The sequence below is a fragment of the Glycine soja genome, chromosome 7 (assembly GCF_004193775.1).
Source record: "Glycine soja cultivar W05 chromosome 7, ASM419377v2, whole genome shotgun sequence".
In the NCBI taxonomy this organism is placed as follows: Eukaryota; Viridiplantae; Streptophyta; class Magnoliopsida; order Fabales; family Fabaceae; genus Glycine; species Glycine soja.
The window spans coordinates 5,729,608-5,753,120 of NC_041008.1; the positions used below are offsets into that span (position 1 = coordinate 5,729,608).

Here is a 23,513-nt window from a genome sequence, read left to right on the forward strand (position 1 = left end):
ATGGTTTTCAAATCTTTATAAACAATCTCCCTACCATCTAAAGGATCGAATTTCTCATCATTTTCTTATCCGTTGGAACCACTACTACCTCCCTTGAGGTCTCCTTTATCACCTTTTCCATCTAAAATTTTAAACTACAAATAAATAAATTTGTTTAGGCACATACCGTATCAAAATCCCTTCCACCTTATTAATAGCTAGCTAGCCAGGTTCATCTCTTTTACAACCTCCCTAACCTGCTTTTGCTTGGTTATCGGTTTCTCTTGGTAGCCTACATCAAACTTACAGTGCCTGTCACTCGGTGAAAAAGGACTGGAGATGATCAAGCGTGGAGAATTTCAGAGAAACTTCTTACACAAATTACAAGTTCTTACTCTGTGCTTTCATATTGGGTCGAATGTATTTCCATATGAAATTCTACAACTGGCGCCCAATATAGAGAAGCTTGTGGTGTGTGATGGTTCCTTCAAGGAGATTTTCTGCTTTGATAGTCTTAATGTGGATGAGGCTGGACTCCTATTACAGCTCAAAGTCTTATGCTTGGACTCCCTTCCAGAGCTTGTTTCCATTGGGTTAGAAAACTCTTTGATTCAGCCCTTGCTGGGAAATCTAGAAAACTTGGAAGTAATAGGTTGTTCTAGTTTAAAAGACTTGGTACCATCTACAGTGTCTTTCTCCAATCTGACATATTTGCAAGTACAAGATTGCGACAGCCTGCTATATTTGTTGACATCCTCAATAGCCAAAAGTTTGACTCGACTCAAAAGAATGGAGATAAAAAGTTGTTATTCAATTGAAGAGATAGTCTCTAAGGAGGGGGATGAATCACATGAGAATGAAATAATATTTCCTCAGCTCAATTGTTTGAAACTTGAAGAACTACCAAAGCTGAGAAGCTTCTATAAAGGAAGTTTATTAAGTTTCCCATCATTGGAGGAATTGTCAGTAATCTATTGCGAGTGGATGGAAACATTATGTCCAGGTACCCTAAAAGCAGACAAGTTGGTTCAAGTTCAACTTGAGGAGTCATCAGATGCTATCAAATTGGAAAATGACCTGAACTCTACCATGCGGGAGGCATTTAGGGAAAAGGTATGTTTTCAATTATTTTGATTAAATATGATTGATATTGGTGTATGTTGTTGTTATAATGCAAAATATACACCGTTAATTAGGTTAATTAGATTCATCTTCAAATTAACTTTGGCCTCATCCAATTTATCTTGGATTCTCAGCGTCGTCCAATTTTTGGGAAAACCAAAAAACTCACAGAAATAACATTTATGTGCCAATCCAATTTGGCTAATATTAATTTTTTACGTTAAACTCATAATATTTAAATAATTTAATTTATTTTCTATGTACTTTATCAATGCTACTTAACTTATATATATATATATATATATATATATATATATATATATATATATATATATATATATATATATATATATATATATATATATATATATTAATAATAGAAAATGAATCCAAACTCTTTCAAGTCATTGTAAAAATGATTTGAAAATTATTTAATTTTTATTTTATTAGTAAACCATTTAATTTTATTTATATTAATCCTATTAAATAAAAGACACTATCAATCTTTTATAATCCACTCTTATATACATATTCAAAATATTTATCTTTTAGCAATTTTAACTGTATAAAAAAATTATCTTCTAGGATTAAGATACTAATTATATTTAAAATCTAGATTAGGTAGTTAAAATTTTAGTTGTTCATTTTTTTAATTTTCTTTAACTTTTTGTTATTTCTTCATTTATACATAAAAATAAATTAAATAGATATTAAAAAAATTAGAGTGATTTGAAGAAGTTTAGATTCACTGTATATTATTATTATTAATTACTAATACAAATAAAAGTTAAGTAGTATAAGTAAGGCACATAAAAAATAATTATTTAAATATTAGTGAGTTTAGTTTACTAAAATATTAAGAGATTCTTTTTTGAGTATAAGGTAAGAGATTAATATAAGTCAAATAATTTTGTTTATCAACTTAATTGTATGAGGTGACTGCAAGCTCAATCTAATGGTATATATTGTGTTTAAGAGAAAAGTATGTTCGAGAGCATCTGAATCTTATATTTTGACGGAGATTAAATGTGTTGTATTTATTAGTAATCATTGCATATATGAATTTTTTATAAGGAATGATCATTAAATTTGTGCGATTTTCTTATAAATAACTCGCCAGTTGAGACCAATAAATATGTTAATTTTTTTTAAAATTTTCTAGGTAAGATAAAAAAATACTCGATCCACTATCTAGCTTTGATCATGCATATATTTTATCGAATGATTAATTTTGAATTTTGAAAAATAATCTACTCTTTCTGATACAAATATCTAGAAACTTTTTTATGAGTGCAACAAAGGCATATAAAAAATATTCTGATAAATACTTTCATTGGGTGTATTTGATGATAAATTTAGAATGAATGTACTAGAATCAACTAGTTGAAAACTGTTGTCTCAGGCGCATTCATCCAGAACTCAACTCAAGGAGGAGCTGATTTTTTTTCCTTTACAAATTATTTAAATAATTTTGAAGGCAGATCGATTTTGATTAGAGAGCATCCACGATTAACGGAAATCTGGACTATAATAAAAAATTTGTTACTTTTTATAATTTATTATTTTAAAAATAATTACACTTTAAAAATTGAGAGCACATTAGTTATTTGGTGCGATTGGGGATGCATTTCTTCCTACAGATTAATACTACTCTTTTTTTTATTCTTTTACGTTTGCAGTTATGGCACTCTGCACGTAGTGTATGGTATATGGATGACCTCAAAGATAGCCCAGTACAAGAGATATGGCTTAGGCTTCACTCACTGCATATCTCCCCACACTTCCGCTTCAAGTACTTAGACACCTTGATTGTGGACGGCTGCCATTTTTTATCAGATGCGGTCTTACCCTTCTCTTTACTTCCTTTATTGCCTAAATTGAAAACATTGAAAGTTCGAAACTGTGATTTTGTGAAAATCATATTTGATGTGACAACTATGGGACCACTCCCTTTTGCCCTGGAGAATTTGATTTTAGAGCGGCTGCCAAATCTGGAGAATGTTTGGAATTCAAATGTTGAGCTTACGTTCCCCCAAGTCAAGTCATTGTCACTGTGTGATCTGCCAAAGTTAAAGTATGACATGTTGAAGCCATTTACACATCTAGAACCACATCCTCTAAATCAAGTCTCTATTCAAAAGGTATCATTACTACTTGTATATATATGAACTAAATTGCCATCATTAGTGTTCTTTACTACTTCTATATATATGAACCAATTGCCATCCTGTTAAAATTAAAAAGTTGTGAACCTTTCCCTTATACAGTTATATATGCTATGTTGAGTCTTCTATCCATCTTCTACGCATATTGGCTTCCATTTTTTTATTTTTTATTTATCTACATAAGTCAGATAATACAGCTACAGTTACTATTCAATATTGATCATGATGAATTTATAATGGAACATGTTGCATTCATGATGTGAAACAGCATCTGAGGTACGATCCTTATTCTCATTATTTTCTTCTACAACCTTACTAATAATCTCATTTATCACTTTTCCCGTCTTAAAATATTAAACTCGACTTACAATGTGAATATCCTTTCTCCACCTTATTCTTTTTATGGTATCCTTTTCCACCTTATAAATAGCTAGCCTAGTTCGTCTTTTCCACCTTATAAATAGTTCATTATTTCAATTATATAAAAAGAGCTGGATCTATAACTGCCCTAACCTGCTTTTTCTTCATTGTTGGTTTCTCTTGGTAGCTTACACCCAACATAGAGCACCTGACACTCAGTGAACATGAACTCAACATGATTTTGAGTGGAGAATTCCAGGGAAACCACTTAAACGAGTTAAAAGTTCTTGCTCTGTTCTTTCATATTGAGTCCGATGTATTTCTACAACGGGTGCCCAATATAGAGAAGCTTGAGGTGCTTGGTGGTTTCTTCACAGAGATTTTCTGCTTTGATAGTCTTAATGTGGATGAGGCGGGATTGGTTTCACAGCTGAAAGTGATATGCTCGGACTCCCTTCCAGAGCTTGTTTCCATTGGGTCAGAGAACTCTGGGATTGTGCCCTTTCTCAGAAATCTAGAAACATTGCAAGTAATCAGCTGTTTCAGTTCAATAAATCTGGTACCATGCACAGTGTCTTTCTCCAATCTGACATATTTGAAAGTAAAAAGTTGCAAGATGATTCAATTGAAGAGATAGTGTCTTCAACAGAGGAAGGGGATGAATCAGATGAGAATGAGATAATATTTCAGCAGCTCAATTGTTTGAAACTTATAAGATTAGGAAAGCTGAGAAGGTTCTACAAAGGGAGTTTAAGTTTCGGGATATGCTAGGTGCACCCAGCAATATTGCTGGTGCACCCAGCAATTTATTGAAACTACCATTTTACCCTTCATTAAAAAAGTTTAAAATATTGAAATAGTTTTCTTCTCCTCTCCCGGAATCACTAAGCCTTCTTCTTGCTTCTGCTTTTCTTCCTTCCGCGAGCCTTCTTCCGCGAGCCTTCTCGTTCTTCCTTTGCATACCTCTTCCGCGAGCCTTCTCCTTCACCGCGAGCCCAGCTGCTGCTTCGGTTGGACGCCATTTCCGTTCGAGGTAGGTGTCCCTAATCTTCCCTTTGCTTTTATTATGCATTGTAGTTGTAGCATTTAGGGTAGGTTAGAAGAACCTTAGGTTAGCGGAACCGTAGGGTAGAAGACGAGAGCAGGAGACGCCGGAAAAAATGGGGAAATGGCTGACGACGGAGTCTTCCGGAAGACCCGTTAGGGGTTCTTCCGGAAGTTCCAGAAGAACGTTTTCCGGAAAGTTTCCGGAAGAAGTGTTCTTCCGGAAGTAACCAAACGTCTTCCGGAAGAACACTTCTTCCGGAAGACTTCCGGAAAACGTCTTCCGGGAACTTTCCGGAAGAAGTGGTTCATCCGGAAGAATTCCGGAAGACGCCCACTTCCGGAAGAAGTTTCAAACTTCCGGAAGAACCCTTCTTCCGGAGTGTTTCCGGAAGAACCACTTCTTCCGGAAGTGGGTTTTTTTTTTTTGTGTTTTTTTTTAAAATTTTTTTTAAACAGAAATTGTTTTGTTTTTTTTTAAATGAATTATTTTATTTATTTTGGTTATTTTGTTTTTTAGATTTTATGAAAAATGAAGTTTGGGTTTTTGATGTCATATTTTTTTTATAATTTAAATTGTGTATTTTTACTAAATATTAATTTGTAAATTAATTTTTTTTTATAAAAGTAGTTGTGTTTGTTTTTGTTTATTGTTTTTTTTTAAATTAGTGTTTTTTCTTTAAAAATGAAGTTGGCTATTTTTATAATTAAAGTTGTGTGTTTTGGAAGTTTTATAAAAATACTAATTTTTTATAATTAATTAGTTTATTTTATTATAAATGAAGTATTTTATTTACTAAAAAAATTGTGGATGTTTACTAAATAATTTTTTTTTTACATTAGTTGTTTAATTTTTTTTAAAAATTAAGTTGTGGATGTTTAGTAATGAATTATTTTTATATTAGTTGTGTTTTGTTTTTATAAATGAAGTTGTTTATTTTTTTTTTAAAAAAATTAACTTGTTGATGTTTACTAAGTAATTTAGTTGTGTTTTTTTTTATAAATGAAGTTGTTTATTTTTTTTTAAAAATTAAGTTGTGGATGTTTACTAATTAATTTTTTTTATATTAGTTGTGTTTTTTTTTTTTTTATAAATGAAGTTGTTTAATTTTTTTAAAAAAAAATTAAGTTGTGCATGTTTATTAATAATTTTATTTTACATTAGTTGTTTTTTTTTATATAAATGAAGTTGTTTAATTTTTTTTTAAAAAAATTAAGTTGTGCATGTTTATTAATAATTTTATTTTACATTAGTTGTTTTTTTTATATAAATGAAGTTGTTTAATTTTTTTTTTAAAATTAGGTCGTGTATGTGTGAAAATGATTTGATTTAAGTTAGTCTTATTTGTTTATAAATAAAGTTGATTTTTTATAAAGAAAATTGTGTATATTTTGACCGAAAAAAAAACGTGTTCGACATGATTTACAGATCATGGCCAGAACACGAGGTTTAGGTCGTGCCATAGGTAGATTTGTAGGCAGAGATAGAGCTGCTGACGAGGATGCTGGCGATGTTCCCGAGAGGCGTAGGCCTACTGCCTCAGCCCGTAGGCTACGCGTTCATCAGATGACTACGGAGGGACGTGATATGGCTGAGGACGTCGCTGACATGACTGATGATGTCCCTGAGCAGCCTACGGAGGCACCTGAGATGCGTGCGGACGCACAGGGTGCTGATAGTGGTGAGGGGTCAGATGGTGATGATGCTGCAGAGGGATTCCCTGGTGGTCCACGTGACCCGTCAGTGCTCACATCATTTGCCGAGCATGTTGCACATGCCGTGTGGAGTGGACAGGTATTTTAATTTGTTAATTATTTGTCATTGTTTATTTATTTGTTTATGATTAATTTTTTTTTAATAATTGTATAATTTGTACTTCAAATCAGGAACGTCCTGATTTGAAGTTAGTGTCACATGGGAGGAAGCTGACACTGATTGGGAGGCCAGTGCCTGAGATTGAAGGCCTGGTGGCTGCCACAGGATTAAGTCCACTGATAGATTGTTCAGTTATTACTGGCGATCCTGGACTTATATCCGCATTTGTGGAGAGGTGGCACAGTGAGACTAGCACCTTCCACCTTCCAGTAGGAGAGCTGACGATCACATTGGATGATGTGTCGTCCATTCTACATTTGCCCATCACTGGCGCCTTGCACAGTTTCCACGCTCTTTCTACGGAGGAGGCCAGATTCTTGCTCACGGAGTTGCTGGAAGTGTCTGCGGAGGAGGCCAGAGCCGAGACAGCGCTCACACGTGGAGCATATGTACGATTAGGATGGGTTCGTGACATTTATGAGACCAGATGTCAGGCCCGGCGGTGGATTGTCGCAGCTCGCGCTTATTTGCTGCACCTTGTCGGTTGCACTCTTTTTGCTAATAAGAGTGCAACATACGTGCATGTGGTCCACCTTGACGCTTTCCGGGACCTCGCTCATAGTGGTGGTTACGCTTGGGGGGTTGCCGCGCTGGTTCATATGTACGACCAGTTAGATGAGGCTTGTAGGACCACCACCAGACAGCTTGCGGGGTACTTGACGCTATTTCAGGTAAATTTTGTGTTTATTAATATGTTAGGTTCGATTATGATTTAAACATGTTTTTATGTTATGTTAACCTCAATTATTGTGTAGTGCTGGATCTATGAGCACTTCCCTAGTGTGCATCAGTGTGTGACTGACGACACATACCAGGAGACGTCCCCACGTGCTTCCCGGTGGTTGACGTCGAAGGCGCACATGAAGGGCATCACAGGAGCACCCTACAGGGCACGTTGTGATGGTTTGACCGTCACAGATGTGTCCTGGTTGCCGTACACGGAGCATCGGGGTGTTAGGGCGTTTCAGGAGATTTCATCGTTCCAGGGTCAGCTCAGATGGGGTCCTATGATCGTCGCAGTTCGACCGGAGAGGGTGGTACGCCAGTTCGGTTACATCCAGAGCATCCCTCCGCCGCCTGTTAGTGCACGATTGTCACAGGAGCAGATAGATGACAGGTGGATGGAGTTTGCGGATCACTTACTACCTGCGGGTCAGCCTTGTTTAGTGCCTGGGCAGGTATCTGCGGATTACATTGAGTGGTTTTTCCGCATATCTCACCCTTTCATGACACCGACCCAGGCAGCTGACCAGCAGAGGGATGCACCAGCTGCAGACCCTGAGGACTACATACAGCCGCCCAGCCCCCAGGTTCCAGTGGCATTTGACCCCCCTCCATATGTGGTAAGATTATTTGCGCGTTTAATGTTTTATGAGTTGTTGTTTATTTTGAATTTCATAATAAATGTTTTTACTGACTTTGACAGGATGATTACGAGGGATATGAGGCGATTGCACAGAGGTTGGAGCGTGTGCTCAACCTTAGGATAGTCACTGCAGGCACAGAGTTATATGACATTATGCAGGACTGCCTGACGATCGCGAGAGGGGGACCCAGTGCTGATGGGACGGTCAGGGCTCGTCAGAGACGCCGCACGGACCATTGATCATTGTATTTATATTGTTGTGTTGTAGTTGACATGAATATTTGTAATTATTACAGTTTTTGTTTAATATAGTTGGCGTGTTTTGCACAGTTTATTATTTTATAATATAGTTTGTTATTCCGATTGTTTGTGGTCCTTAAGCGAAGTTTACAGTTGTTTTAAATTTATTTTTAAAAAAAGGGAACCTAGAATCATGAGTTTTGTTTGTAAGAATTACATAAAAAATAAAAGTTTTTAAAATAATTAATAAATCAGGAAATAGTCCCGTTCCCCAGTTCTCATGTTTGGACGTCAAAGAATCCAAAAAAAATAGTCCCGTTCCCCAGTTCCGTCAACTAACACGTCAAAACAAAGCCTCAAAATCGAAAAAAATAGGAAATGAACCCTTTTTCCATGTTCAAGTAAATAATTACTGTAATAACCGAATTCATGATTGGCCTAAAGCAAGCAGAGCTAGCATGCACAGTTCCATTATAGGCTACATAACAGCATATTAGACCTAATCATCTTGCTTGTTTACAATGTGATAAACGGATTAATTAAAGGATCCTAAAAAAGATCAAATCTTCCAAATGCACAGAAGCTCCACGATCACAATCTTCAAAACCTATTCATTAAAGAAGCAAGAGAGTTCATTAAAGTTCAAACTTGGAATATTCTTATTCCCCTTGTATTCTTGTAACTCTCGCAAGCATACTCATCGTCACCATTAAAACGCATTCACGCATAGAAGGCGGCGCGCACATTCTCCAAGCAATTAATAGCCACCTTAAGTTACATATGATTCACTCTCATCATCGTATATTCCTATTTCGTATTCATATAAATTGCCAACTTCCTTTCATATTCCCCACGTTCTACTACTGTTTCAGCAAGGAAGGGACTTATAATCCTTCTTCAATACTTCAACGTCTTTATATATCTTCGTGTCTGGAGCATGATCATGGAGTCTCAGCCACTTATGGGTTGGAGCTCTTTCTACGAAATAGATGAAGAACCATTTCCATTTACGTGCCAATTTTCTTACAGGTAAACTATGAATGTCATTATGTGTTGTCAATTATGACAATGATGTATGCTGTACGCGTAAATGATTTTTGTTGGACCAACAATTTCCTTCCTTAACCAAACGAGTAGTTGATAATATTAATTGGTTAGTGACGGGTTACAACGAATTATATCGCATAATGAATACAAATAAATAAACAATGAATGTTTAGTCTTCATTTAGGTCTACATAGTGTGTTTTGAATGACATCAAGCTTGTGTATTCCTGCATTCTACTAATATATGGAATTGCCCATTGCTTTGCCTGAGAATAACAATTGGTTGACCACAACAGCGCTGGGGGCGGCAACGGACAATGGTCTTTCAAATAAACCTGTTGTACATGAACAAACATTATATCATGCGCTGACAGTGCCAAACGAACAAGCGAAGTCATTGCATAATTGTTACACTAACTATATTCAATGTACCTGAACAAAATGATTTCCAAACACGTGACCGACACATATGATGCGGTGGCCAGAAGAGTCAGGTGGTGGTTGACTTCTAAGAGGGAAAAATGTCATGCTTTGTTGTTGGGACAACGATACAAGGATTACGTTATACCGTGAAGCAATCACATATCCCATGTCTGTTATATCCATCCACTTGTCCACACTAACCTGAATGAACCAAACATACACATGTAAGTAATTTAAACATTGTTATTAAAAAAAATTAACCTAAAAACATACCTTTGAAAATCCATCAACAAGTAGGGACAACTTTAATTGTTCAAATCTCTCTGTGCCACCGAAGAGGTTCATGTACTCATGCGACCACCTGCCAAGTTCTTTAAGCAATTCATTACGCACTAACGGCCACGAATCTTCCCCCATACCTAATAAAGCGCCAATGGACCGATATCCACAGTTACCGTCCGCTTTCACATCCACAACGTCACGAATGAAACCTTGAAAGAATGACGCAAATTGATCCAACATCGGGATGATCCTTGTTGGCTGACGCGGTTGAGAACATGATGCACTTCGTTTCACTGGAGAGTTGCTGCTTTGAACAGAATGAAAAGCATCAACATACTCCCAGTAAGACGGATCACGCTTTGTGGATGTTTGACTTCTTTTCATCGGTTTCTTCGGTGCACCTTTAGTGTTCACCTTTGATGGAGGAGGGCACATAGAGTTATGATCAGGGTATGCGATTTCTCGAAGTTTACTCTTCAGATTTACTTTGCCAGCCACATCAAGTTCATCAAACCTTTTAGATATGACCTCTATTTCTTCCTTGATGGTGACTTCCGTCTCACATAACCCTTGGTCTGAAAAGCAAAGTCTCCTCCAAAAAAGATGGACTGACTCCAATGGGATGCTGCTAGCAGTATACCTAGAAAGCTCACATGCACAAGGAAGCCCGTGCGTGCTTCTCATCACACAACCACAAGAAGAGAGATTGTTGCCGAGATAACGTAAACGGTCAATCTCAGAAGCAATCTGATTTAAAGCATCCCTCGAAACCATCCCAAGAAGCCTCTTGTATAAGGTTTTTTTATATACATGGCCAACCACATGCGTACTGGTTTCAAAGGATGCTTTAATTTCGACGTGTTGCAGCGTGATCATGTTGTTCATGGCATCCCAAACACTACATAGGTCTCCAACGCTATTTTGTAGTACTCTTTTGAGAGCCCAATGAGCTGATTCAACCCTACATTTAAAATACACAACAAACATGAAAATATACAACAATTAAATACCATTTAATATTAATCGTTACTAACAAATAAAATCAGTTGTTAATACCTGTTTGTTGTTGTGTTGCCTAGGTGCATGACCTTATTCGTCCATGCTGTAATAAATTTTTCCTTGTGGGGGATAATCCATGTGTCGTTAACATAGTCAACGAACATCGGCCAAGGCGAACAAGCAACTTGAAACTTCTGATATGACTCATGGAACTCGTATTCGGACGGACAATCAACCAAAGTACCCCAGTTATCCATTACATAGTCCCACGCATTTTTTTCCCCGATTAAAGATTTGCACTTCGCCTTCACATTCTTATCGATATGAAACCTGCACAACAAATTAGTAGACTCGGGAAACACAGTTTTCACTGCATTCATCAGTGCTAGGTCTCTGTCAGTGACAATAACAAGAGGGAGGCGATCGTGTCTTAAAAATAGGCCTCGAAATCGTTCCAAAGCCCATACAATATTATTAACACGCTCAGCCTCCAGATATGCAAACCCAGCAGAGAATGTCATCGCCGTTGGTGTCACTCCAACAAAGTCAAGTAGTGGGAGTCTGTACCTGTTTGTTTTGTAGGTACTGTCTATAAAAAACACCAGATGACATGCATTGCATAACTTTACTGCATCTGGGTGACACCAAAACAGATCACGCACCACAACTTCATCCTTCAATCTATGCCAATGAATGTATTGATCACGTTCGAGAAGCTTCATCAGATGCTGCATTTCGGTATCAGCTCCTCTTATTGAAGAACGATATGCACTTCTTGCATTGTAAATTTGCTTTATCGTGGTGTAACTGTCGGCATTGTGTTCCTTCAACGTTAGCAAGATGTTTTTCGGTTTCACCATCGACTTTGTCATATCAGCAATAATTTTCTTTTCTTCCTTAGTCAATCGCCCGGCGTATGGATGTCCAACTAAGGACTTCGCCAATTCATGATTATGAATCCCACAGATCAACTTCACCATCCAACCTTCCCCTCCACGCACTGGTTTCCCACGAAGCCTGAAGGGACAACCACATTTCCTACTCCCGGTGTCTTTTCTAACGAATTCTTTATTTCTACACTTGTACGTACCACTCCTTTCACACCCAATTAACACAAATGAACTTCTTCCTCTGCTACCGGTCTCTGTGTCAGATCTCATAATCACTGCAACAAATCCATTTTCATGGGCAACTGTTCGAGCCCATTGCAAAACATCATCTCGAGTAGTGAATACCTACAACGCAACCCTAACACATTAATTTTCGTACAAACCATCAATTCAACCAATGACTCAAATTATCTATGATTACCTGAGATGTATTAAAAGCATTTGAACAATCGACATGTCGTTCATTCACTCCACATTCTTCTTGATTATCATAATCATAATCCATATCAACTTCTTGTGACATCGCAAAGTCATACCTCCATTGATCTTCGTCCATCTTAAGGACATATGCATCATACACAAGTACATTCAAATTATCATATAACCACATCCAAAAATTTACTACACCTTAAATAACAAACATATTAATAGGACATATGCATCATACACGACTATATTAAAATTATCACTATATTCTAAATTTATAACTACATTATTTACTTAAACTAAACTTATCACTATAATAAACAACTAATAAAACATTTTTGTACCATTATACATTTAAGTTACCTAAATCATTTAATATTATACCATTATACCTAATTAAATCAATAATCCACAACATATATAAACCAGAAATAAAAAAAAATTATAAAACAGAAATATATATACCATTATAAAACAAAAAAAATTATAATCCACAATATATATCATTATACCTAATTAAACCAATAATTCATTATTAACTAACAGAAATATATAAAACAGAAATTAAAAAAATTATAAAACAGAAATTAAAAAAATTATAAAACAGAAATTAATAAATTAGTAATAATTTAACATTCCGGAAGAAGTTCTTCCGGAAGTTACGAAGGCCAATTCCGGAAGAAGTGCTTCCGGAAGTAGTTTCCGGAAGAACTTCTTCCGGAATTGGGCTTCTTAACTTCCGGAAGACCTTCATCCGGAAGTTAAGAAGCCCAATTCCGGAAGAAGTTCTTTCGGAAACTACTTCCGGAAGCACTTCTTCCGGAATTGGCCTTCGTAACTTCCGGAAGACCTTCATCCGGAAGTGGTCATTCCGGACCTTCCTCCTTCTGTGCCTAAAATTTCTTCCGGATACATTTTTTACTGTTTTTCTTCTCTAAAAGCTAACCGGAAAACGAAATAAACGCGTACCTCCGACAAAATAGGAACAACAGCCACTAATAAAACTTCAAATACGGAACACGGGACCACCAAATCTTCAAATACTTCACTTCACTGGACCACCAACAGACTGCTGAAGGGACCACCACCGAAACAACAGCAAACGGAAGAAGAAACAAAGCAAACGGAAGAAGAAACAAAGCAAACGGAAGAAGAAAGAAAGAAAGCGCAGTAAAACACAGCCTGAAGACGTTAATTTAAAGAAATTTACACAAGGGCAAAATCGTCATTACGTACGCATTAAAAAAAAAAATAACTTCCGGAAGAAGCTTCTTCCGGAAGTCTTCCGGAAGAAGCTTCTTCCGGAAGACACTGGAATTCTTCCGGAAGAAGCTTCTTCCGGAAACATTCCGGATGACGTTCTTCCGGAAATTGTCTGTGAGTTTTTCCGGAAGACACAAATTATTCTTCCGGAAGAAGGTTCTTCCGGAAACTTTCCGGAAAAATTATTTCCGGAAACTTTCCGGAAGAACCTTCTTCCAGAAGAATAATTGCTGAAGGGCAGTTTCGCCACTTCACTGTTTGCTGGGTGCCCCAGCAATAATGCTGGGTGCACGTAGCAACTCCCTTAAGTTTCCCGTCCTTGGAGGAATTCACATTAAAGGATTGCGAGAGGATGGAAAGTTTGTGTGCAGGTACAGTCAAAACAGACAAGCTGTTAGAAGTGACATTCGAATGGAGAGATGATATCCCATTGGAAACTGATCTGAACTCTGCCATGCAAAACCGATGGTTATATTTCTGACAGGGTATGTCTTTTTATTCAACATTATTATAATTGTTGTTATCATACACCGTGTCAGTTATATGTTACGTGGCACGATTAACTTAAATTTTGAGAAGAGTTTAATTACCGTGTTTAATTATTATTATTATTATTATTATTATTATTATTATTATTATTAACTAGCATAATTTTTATAAATTGTGTAGGCAATGACTCCAACATTAGAGTTAGAGGAGATTGATTCACCAAAAAGAAAATGGTTAGAGGAGATCAACGAATTAAGTGGCTTGGTGCCTACCGAAAAAAAAAAAACAAAGTGGCCCAGTTTTATTATATTTGTTTGTGTGTGAATAAAAAAACAAATTGTGCGTGTGGTCTACACAGTTAGTGGTGAAATACACTGTTCTATTCTATTTATTATGTAATGTGTGTGATTATAAGTCTTAAACGACCCTGGAGAATAAAAATGAAGTGATGAACTGTAAGTTTGTAACACTAAAACTTGACTCTATTGTTTTATGACAAAATAAAATAAAAATGTGTCCTAAATTATGTATGTTTACTATTCATTTTACTTATATTTCTAGATTCAAATTCTTCAACATAATTCTTGAAAAAATGTCTTCAGCATAACTTTGATTGTGGTAGGAGTTTAATTATCACTTTGTCCATCTCCTACTATTAGCATCTAAAGACTGTGTTAGCTTTAATTTAGTAAAGGCTAACAACGGGATTGATTATATCTTTGTTGTACTAAATTGTGATAATGAATAGAAAATTTTCATAATTTATTGAAATGTTATTTTTTTAATTTTCATGCGGTGTTAATATAGTATGTCAAGAAATTGTAACATTACTAAAAAAATCATTTCAAATATCATTTTTAAGTATTTTTTACGATGATTCTCAACCATCTCTAAATCTGTGTTGTGAAAATACTTTTCACCGTGATTTTTTAAATTCTATAAGAATATTGATTTTTACATTGATTTTCTTGAAATTATTTAGATTGTATTATTTATTATTTAAAAAATGTTAAAAATATTAGGATTCTAAGATGATTTAAAAAAAAATTCTAAGATGATTTTAAAAAAAATTCTAAGATGATTTTTAGATTCCAATGTTGTTTATTATTTTAATACAAAATTTCATTAAAATAATAAAATATAATTATATATATGATTAAAAACTAATATTTACAGCAAATAAATCACAACGTAAACTATGGACCACAAATTATATATTTACGCATCCAATATGTGGGATCCCTAATGCTAGATTCCTTTCTAAGAAAATATTAAACATCTATCAATTTGTTGTAAATCAAATCTAAAGTAGTTTAACACTCTAGGTTTAACATATTTCAATCAAACAATAGAATACAACTTTACATCTTAAAAGTGATATAGTTTTAGTATTTTCATTAAAAAAAATTAGAGGAGACGTCTTTGCATGTTAAAATATAAAAGTTAAAAATGAATAATTTTTTTAAATAAAATAAAATTAGTAATATTTAAAGGATAACAAAATATTTAATTCAACCAAACTGTATATAGCTAAATTTTTCAGATTTGAAATTACTAGGATTAAACCATAATACTTGTTTGTCATTTAATCTGTGTGCATTGAGGTATCATATTGTCTTATTTCAGAAATAAAGAAAAACATGGAAAGAAAAAACTAATTAATATAAAATACTCGTAACTAAAAAACTGAAGAAAAATTAGGATATATGCTATGATAGTATTTACACGTGTTAATTTTAATTTATCTATATTTTCTATAGTAATTAACTTTTGATCAAAATAATGGAAAATATTTTTTGATCAAAATTGAAAAATTAATTAAAAGTTACAAAATTAATTTTTTTTAACATGATCTTGTTAACTGATTATTTAAATTAGAAATATTTAATTAGTAAATTAACTGTTAAGATTGCGAGTAAAGACATAATAATATAAAAGATATATTTATGATTTTTATATAAAATTTTATTGACTTTGTGCCGCAATGATGACAACACGTTCCCATCTCTAGAGAATGGATAAGCCATCCTGGACAAATTTTAAGCGTAACATTATATTCATAAGTAACTAACTAGAGAAATTAAATCCCTGTCATATGGAAAATGCACTACGGGAAGGTAATATTATTATTATTATTACTAATTGAAAAATAGATATTCTGTGTCTTATGTCTTAATTGTTTTTTTAGTTGGATGTAGGTGTAATAATTATCCTTTTAAAAAGTTATTAAATAATAATTACTTATAATTTGGGAGTGTTTTTTAAAGTAATACAAGAATAAATTAGGAATAATAACAAATGTATATAAAAACAATTACCTTTATTAATAATTATAAATTTACCATGAATTGCTAAGGACCGAAGTCAAACCACAGAAACAGCGACAACTAGCAAGCAAATAATGCCCCCAATTCCATGGGCGTATCTTCTCTTGAAAGGCAGATAAAACATTTGAGCAATGGCATACCCACCAACTATAATAGATATCCCAACTTCAAAAGGTAAGGGATGTTAGTAACTGCAAAGCTAATGCCTAGTATGTAATCCCATCCAACTATAATATAGATATCCCAACTTTGCTGATTATTCCTTTTGGTCCATTTCTGTCTGCAAATGCAAGTTAATTTGTAGTAAACAGAAAGTCTTCTTGGTCTAAATCATATGAGCTGATGCATCATACCCAATTATGGCATTTTGACTCTGTTATGAAATTGAGGCGGTAAACATTGGTGAAATTTATACAAATGAGCTTAGAGTAATCACATAGGTATACCTGAACCACATTTTAACTTAAAACCTTAATTATAGATTTTTTTTCTTCACTTATATGATATTTAACTTTTTCATTTCTATCGGATGTAAGATTTCAGCTCATAGTTACACTTCAAGACACTCATTAGTAAAATATGTTGGGTTTTGTGCTTTCATATTGAGTCCAATGTATTTCTGCAACAGGTAACCAATTTAGAGAAGCTTGTGATCCTTCGTGGTTCCTTCAAGGAGACTTTCCACTTTCCAGAGCTGAAAGTATTACCTTTGGAGTCCCTTGGAAAGCTGGCTTCCAATGGTTCAGAGAATTCTTGGAAGTATTCATCTGTTTTAGTTCAATAAATTTGGTACCATGCAGTGTGTCTTTCTCCAATTTGACATATTTCGAAGTAGATAGTTGCAAGAACATGCTATATTTGTTCACATCCTCAACAGCCATAAGTTTGACTCAGCTTAAAACAATGAAAGGTAAGATGCTGCAATTCAATTGAAGAGATAGTGTCTAAGAAGGGGGATGAATCAAATGGTGATGAGATAATATTTCAGCAGCTCAATTGTTTGAAACTTAAAGGATTACCAAATCTCAGAAGCTTCTACAAAGGGAATTTAAGTTTCCCATCCTTGGAAGAATTGTCGATAATCCATTGCAACAGGATGGAAACTGTGTCCAGGTACTGTAAAAACAGACAAGTTGTTAGATGTTCAATTTCAGAGGTTCTCAGATGCTATCCCATTAGAAAATGATCTCAGCTCTACCATGCGGAAGGAATAGCCTAATTGATCCTTCTTCCAAGTAATTTGAAGCACGAGATCTTCATTAGCTTACATATAGCATCCAATATTTCAAAGCCGTCACAGAACTATTGTCATTTAAAGCTTCAACTGCACTGCTTTCAACCACATATCCACATAATCTTTTAACCCAAATCCACTGCTAGGTCTTAGAATTTGCTTGAACAATGCCTTTTTGGGAACATTCCAGTGCTCCACATGCCTGAAACTTTTTCATAGATATTTAGATCATTGCCAAAATAATAGCACTGAAAGGTAGAAACATCAAACATGTGCCTTCACAATTGACAGTTTTTATCACCTGCATACTTTTTCCAGATTGTGCATCAAAGTAGTATTTTGTGTATCCAGTTGCTGCAGCATATATCAACATGGTCAGATTGAATTGCATATAGTATGAATTATGCTATTTTGTCTCTGTTAAATGAGCATTTTTCCGAAGACAACTAACTGCCTCTAATTCTACTAGAATACAGAACCATGTTTATTAGCCCTTGCAACCAATAGTATAAAAAACACAAGAAAGCAGAAGGATCCAGTGAAATGCAGATAAAACATACAACAAATATTTATAGTAATATGAGACCGGCTAGGAAATTTTGGCCTTCCACGGTTCAACTAATGGAATATACACTGATAAGCTCGAAATGTACCAGAAAGAATGGGCTTCCAAGGAAAGGACAAGATACAGTTGAATCGCCAGTGTCCAATTCCTCTATCCTGTCATGGAACCATATCTATTAAAACACTAAGCTTTCTGTAGAAAGAGTACAACATGCAATGAGCACAACATGCTCTTAACTAGGACTATTACTTGCAAAACTAAATTTAGGAAAGGAATAAAGTTGTATCAAAAGTTTCTTCACTTCAAAATCTTCCCACTTCATAAGCTGCATGTTTGAGTTCTCCAGATGGGATCCAAAATTAGTTCAGTTCCTTTTGAGTCGCTGAAGCCCTTTAAATGAGCCTGCAGTACTGGAAGTACACTTCAAGTATGGCCCTTTTCTGCTAGTCTTCATACACATTTAATGTCAGATCTCCTGATGAAAGAACATACTCCGGTACTGGAAGTACACTTCAAGTATGCCCCTTTTCTGTGTAGTAATTCCTATCCTCCACACTCTCCCCTGATAAGTTGAGTGTAGTGATATAAGACTAACAGTGATAATCTCTCTGCCTGTACCAAGTTGCATCAGGGGAGCTAGCAACAATTTGTAGTACAAGTCATCAAAACTTGTAGATGCATAAGGATTAAGGAAATCATGATGCTTTTCCCTTTGATTAAAATAAGACAAGAAGCCAAGGTTACTTAGAAGGGTTCAAATTTTATAAGGAGGGCTTTAGTAAACACTCGTAAGTCATTTAATTTTATAGAGGGACTGTACCATAGAGCTTATCAACCAATCAGGATCAGCCAAGGATAAAGTAATTATCAAAATAAATTATTTGCTATTAAATTTTATGAAGCAAAAAGGTCACATATGTTCACATTAAGGTCATATACACAACTCTCGTTTAGGGTCTGTTTGATAGAGATGTTAGAGAGGAGAGAATTACGATGAATAGAAATTAAAAAAAAAAAGTAAAAATAGGCGAGAAAAAAGTGAAAATTAAATGTATTTAGTTGAAAAGAAAAAAAAAAAAGTGAGGAGAAAGATAGAAAAATGAACAAAAATATGTGACAATAGTATAGTAGGTCTCATCATTTTTAAAATTATTTTCACCTTTTCATCCACTTTTTTCCCCTAATTTTTCAGTGCCTCACATACCAAACACAAGTTAAAGTAAAGTCCCTCAAAATTTTCTTTAGGCCATCCCTGCAACCAAATAGACCACTACGTACTATCATCTTTGCAAAAAAAAATGTAACCTTCACTTGCTAAAAAAATATTCTTAATTTACATGCCAACAGAATATATACAAAGGAGGGAGATCAGTTAGATTACTCAAAGATATTCAATGAACGACAATCACTTACAATCTCAATAAAATTTGTGTTTATCATGCAAGCTATAGAAGTGCATTGTTATGTGATTCCGAGTCTTTTATTCGGATTAGTTCCACTGTGGATTCTAAGGTGCTGCAGCTTCTGTTGTTTCGGTGGAAAAATCAAAGAGCTATGGTGACTTCTGTTGAATGAAGTCAAGGCAGTTAGTGCCATGACACAACACAACACAAGACAGTGTGAGAGAATCAAAGTGGCAGTTGCTGGTTGTTACCTACGGTTTGTTTAAACATCTAAGCTTCAAACTAATGATAGCCATACAAAAACAGTTTTTTTTTCTTTTTTCTGGTCGCGGGAATCACCAACCAAGCATAGTTGGAAGTTAAATTTCAACTATTTTAATCAACTCTATTTTAGCATGTAAAATATAATATACAAGATAAAGATATTTTTTTTTTAAGATTAGCAGAAGTAGATTGAGTCTCCAGCCCTCAACATGCATGTTGGTGCGCGTAGGCGAAATGATGACAAATAGGAGTAAATTTTATATTAACACCAAAAAATGAGTAAATCCTAAGATATTTCACGAAATACAAAATGGTAAACTAATTTAAGCCTTTTGATTTTATTTTTTCTATTAAAATCATAAAACAATTTATGACTTCTAATTTTTTTAATTACGAGTTTGAAGTTATAAATATTTTATTTTTTTTGTAAAAAAATATTAGAAGTTATAAATTATTTATAACTTTAAAGTTATAAGTTTTTTTATTAAAAATTTAAATTATTTTTCATTTTTAATTTCTAATAAATGTTTTTAATATTTTTTACTAATATTAGCAGATAATATTAACTTAAAATTTATTAAATAATATTAAATTCTTTTTAGAAAAATAATTAATTTTTACGGTTATGATTAAGTAAATTAATAATTTCTTACATTATTATTAGTTAATTCTATTTGATATATTATTTTAATATTAACAATAGAAAATGATTTAATAATAAAAATAATTATTAACATAAAAATAACATAATATATTAATATAAAATGAATAATACAAACCAAAATTAAAAAGTCAAGTCCTCAGGTAAACTAGTTAGAATTATTTTCTGTATGTTACTCTCATTGGAGTATTAGACACTTCACCTAACTTCTATTACAAATGGGACGGCCCCCAAAACCTGCATCACAAAGCACGATATTTTTTTCTTAATAATTTTTATACTTTGGTATGGCTTGTTAACAGTAGTATTCGAAGTTACTGTAGTGCTCTAAATATATAAAATTCAGAAATATTTGTGCAACTTTGATATTTTAATCTCTTTATTCTTTCCCTCTTTCCCTCTATAGAGTATATACGCACTTAATAAGTATCAAAATATGTTTGCTCAAAGACAAGATGCATATAAACCCCAAGTTCCTAATATATGTTTTTGTTAATACTAACACGGTGACACCTATTTCATTTTTTTTTATTATGTTCAACCAAATATTAATTATACAAACTATTTTTTAAAAATAATAGCAAATAAACTTAATTAACATCTTAATTAATATAAAATTAACTACTAATTACATAAATCAGTTAGCATAAAGTTGTTTCAACTTAATTTGTGATCTAGATAAAAAAAAAAAAGAGCTTAAAATTAAAAATAAAAAAATCTTATAGTATTTGAGTATGAAAGGAGTCCTCGTGAAGCATAGAAAATTGGGGAGGCAGGGGAAGGTTAGTCAAAACATTGGAATTTCCACACTTGAACATTGAGGATGACACAACTCAACACCCTCAAAGACAAGATCACAAAAAACTCATGAAACGATGTGTTTGCCCACTAGCCTCTTTAATTCTCCTAGCAATAGTAATCATAGTTTTAATCTTCACAATATTTCGTGTCAAGGGCCCCATGATCACAATGAACAGCATCAAGATCACAAAGCTCCAACTGGTCAACACCACCATGACACCTCAACCCGGTGCCAACATGTCCTTAGTTGCATCGTTTAGGTATGGCAACACCACCACGAGTTTGTACTACCTTGGTGTCTTGGTGGGGGAGGCTAGAGGACCACCTGGGAGGGCCAAGGCCAGAAGAACATTGAGGATGAATGTCACAATTGATGTCTTCACGGATCGTGTAGTTTCTAGTCCGGATTTTGCTACGGATTTAGGTTGGGGGCTGTTGACTATGAGCAGCTTCTCTAGAGTTCCTGGGCAGGTGAAGATCTTGAACTTGATATTTCCACACAGGCTATTAAGGAGCAGAGTTGTAAGCGGAAGGTTAAACTTTAGTGATCATGTGTAATGTGTTAGTTTATTTTCTTTCCTCCACTTTGTATCATCCATCCAAATTACTATATTAGTTTATCTTAGTTTCCTTGAATATACTTGCAAAATTACTGTACCGAAAATAATGAGTGTTTACTTTCTTCTAGACAAAAGTCAAATTGATCAAAATCCCTCTGTTTTGAAGAGTTGAGATTTCATATTAAAACAAATACAATTTGCGTGTAAAAAGATTATGTTTTAGACTTAGTTTGAAGGTATCCAACTCAACTATTCTCGTACGTTTTTATTTTATTTTGGGTAAGTCTTGCGTTCCATCATCTTTAGCTAAGGGGATGAAATAGAATGAGAGAATTTATGAATAGGTTGTGGTGTATTATCCGAAGAATAATGCTACGAATTTTCATAAAAGTGGAGTGTTGCCTAATTTGGAACCATGCAGAGTGCCTTTCTCCAATTTGACATTTTTGGAAGTAAAAAGTTGCAACACTGCTATATTTGTTCACATCCTCAACACCCAAAATTTTGAGTCAACTAAAAAAAAAGGAGATAAGTTGGTGTGATTCAATTGAAGAGATAGTCTCTGAGGAAGGGTTGAATCACATGAGAATGAGATAATATTTCGGCATCTCAATTGTTTGAAACTTAAAGAATTACCAAAGCTCGGAAGGGTATTATGTCACTAATGGATTGCGATTGGATGGAAACTTTCTGGCAAGAGTATGTCTTTTTATTCAACATTATTATAATTGTTGTTATAATACACCGTGTCAGAAATTTAGTTTTACGAGTATGTTATGTGACAAGATTAATTTAAATTTTGAAAAAGAGTTTAATTACCATATTTATAATTAAATTCAAAAATTTTCTATCTTTCGTTGTCTTTGTTATAGTCGTCATTTTATTATTATTAACTAACGTAACTTTTATAAATTGTTTAGGCAATGACTCCAATATTGCAGTTAGAGGAGATTGATTCACAAAAAAAAAATGGTTAGAGGAGAATGATGACAAAGAGAGTTGACGGAGATGAACAAATCAAGTGGCCCAGTGCCTAGAGGAAAAAAAATTACCAACTTAGCTTTGACCAATTTGCACGCTCATTTGACTCTTACGAATTTTCATTTTAAAAACTTGATGTTGTGACTACTTTGTAATGTCATTCATATTGGGAAAATCATCCTCTTGCATACAAATTTTCTCTCCGTTTCTACAACTATTAGTAGTATACTATTGCACTCTCAATAAACTTGAGAAAATAAATTTTAAACATATATATTCAACGTATTGAGCAAAAGATAGATTTTTTTAAAAAAATTTATAATAGATGTGGTAAGAAAAACAAAAAAAAAATTATAGATATAAAAATGATATAAGAAGATGAAAGTTGAAATTATTAAAGAAAAAAATTGATGATGCGATACCAAATTAAAAAAAAAAACCCTTTCTCCAACTAGAATTTAGCTCTTCTAGATAAAAAATAAATTTCAATTATAGATGAAAAAATTAATAGTTGATATTCTAACACATTACCATATGACCAGAAATTACTTATTATATTCTCTTATTTACCTAACAAATCTCTGCACTTGTCCTTCAATATGTAATTCGTTGATAAATGTGTCTCTAAAAGATAAAAATACAAAACTTAATTTCTGAAAGTGTAAAAAGTACAACAAATATGTCTTGTCATTAACTTTTGTCCGTTAATAAAATAACTTACGTGACACAAAATGACAAATTTGTCAT

At 33.9% G+C, this 23,513-nt stretch overlaps 2 protein-coding genes across 2 annotated transcripts in view; both read left to right on the plus strand.

The window, feature by feature from the left end:
* The window catches only part of LOC114418383, a 15,221-nt gene extending 715 nt beyond the window's left edge, over positions 1 to 14,506 (plus strand). Inside the window, exons 3-7 of the mRNA XM_028383691.1 lie at positions 271 to 1,092; positions 2,781 to 3,242; positions 3,814 to 4,381; positions 13,791 to 13,966; positions 14,151 to 14,506. Of these exons, the coding sequence (XP_028239492.1) occupies positions 271 to 1,092; positions 2,781 to 3,242; positions 3,814 to 4,263 (1,734 nt within the window). The 3' untranslated portion in view covers positions 4,264 to 4,381; positions 13,791 to 13,966; positions 14,151 to 14,506. The remainder of the gene's footprint in view (positions 1 to 270; positions 1,093 to 2,780; positions 3,243 to 3,813; positions 4,382 to 13,790; positions 13,967 to 14,150) is intronic.
* Positions 14,507 to 19,690: 5,184 nt separating this feature from the next.
* LOC114419399 lies at positions 19,691 to 22,000 on the plus strand. Its single transcript, XM_028385047.1, has 2 exons — positions 19,691 to 19,755; positions 21,180 to 22,000. Exons 1-2 carry the CDS (start codon positions 19,691 to 19,693, stop codon positions 21,781 to 21,783), a joined length of 669 nt encoding a protein of 222 aa, XP_028240848.1. The 3' UTR covers positions 21,784 to 22,000.
* Positions 22,001 to 23,513: the final 1,513 nt, after the last annotated feature.

What these genes read in the sequence shown, in the direction of transcription:
- LOC114419399 (XM_028385047.1), top strand. Translation starts at nt 19,691, where the DNA reads ATGACACAACACAACACAAGACAGTGTGAGAGAATCAAAGTGGCAGTT. An exon ending in GTTGCTGGTTGTTACCTACG is followed by an intron (nt 19,756 to 21,179) that starts GTTTGTTTAAAC and finishes GTCCTCGTGAAG; the next exon opens with CATAGAAAATTGGGGAGGCA.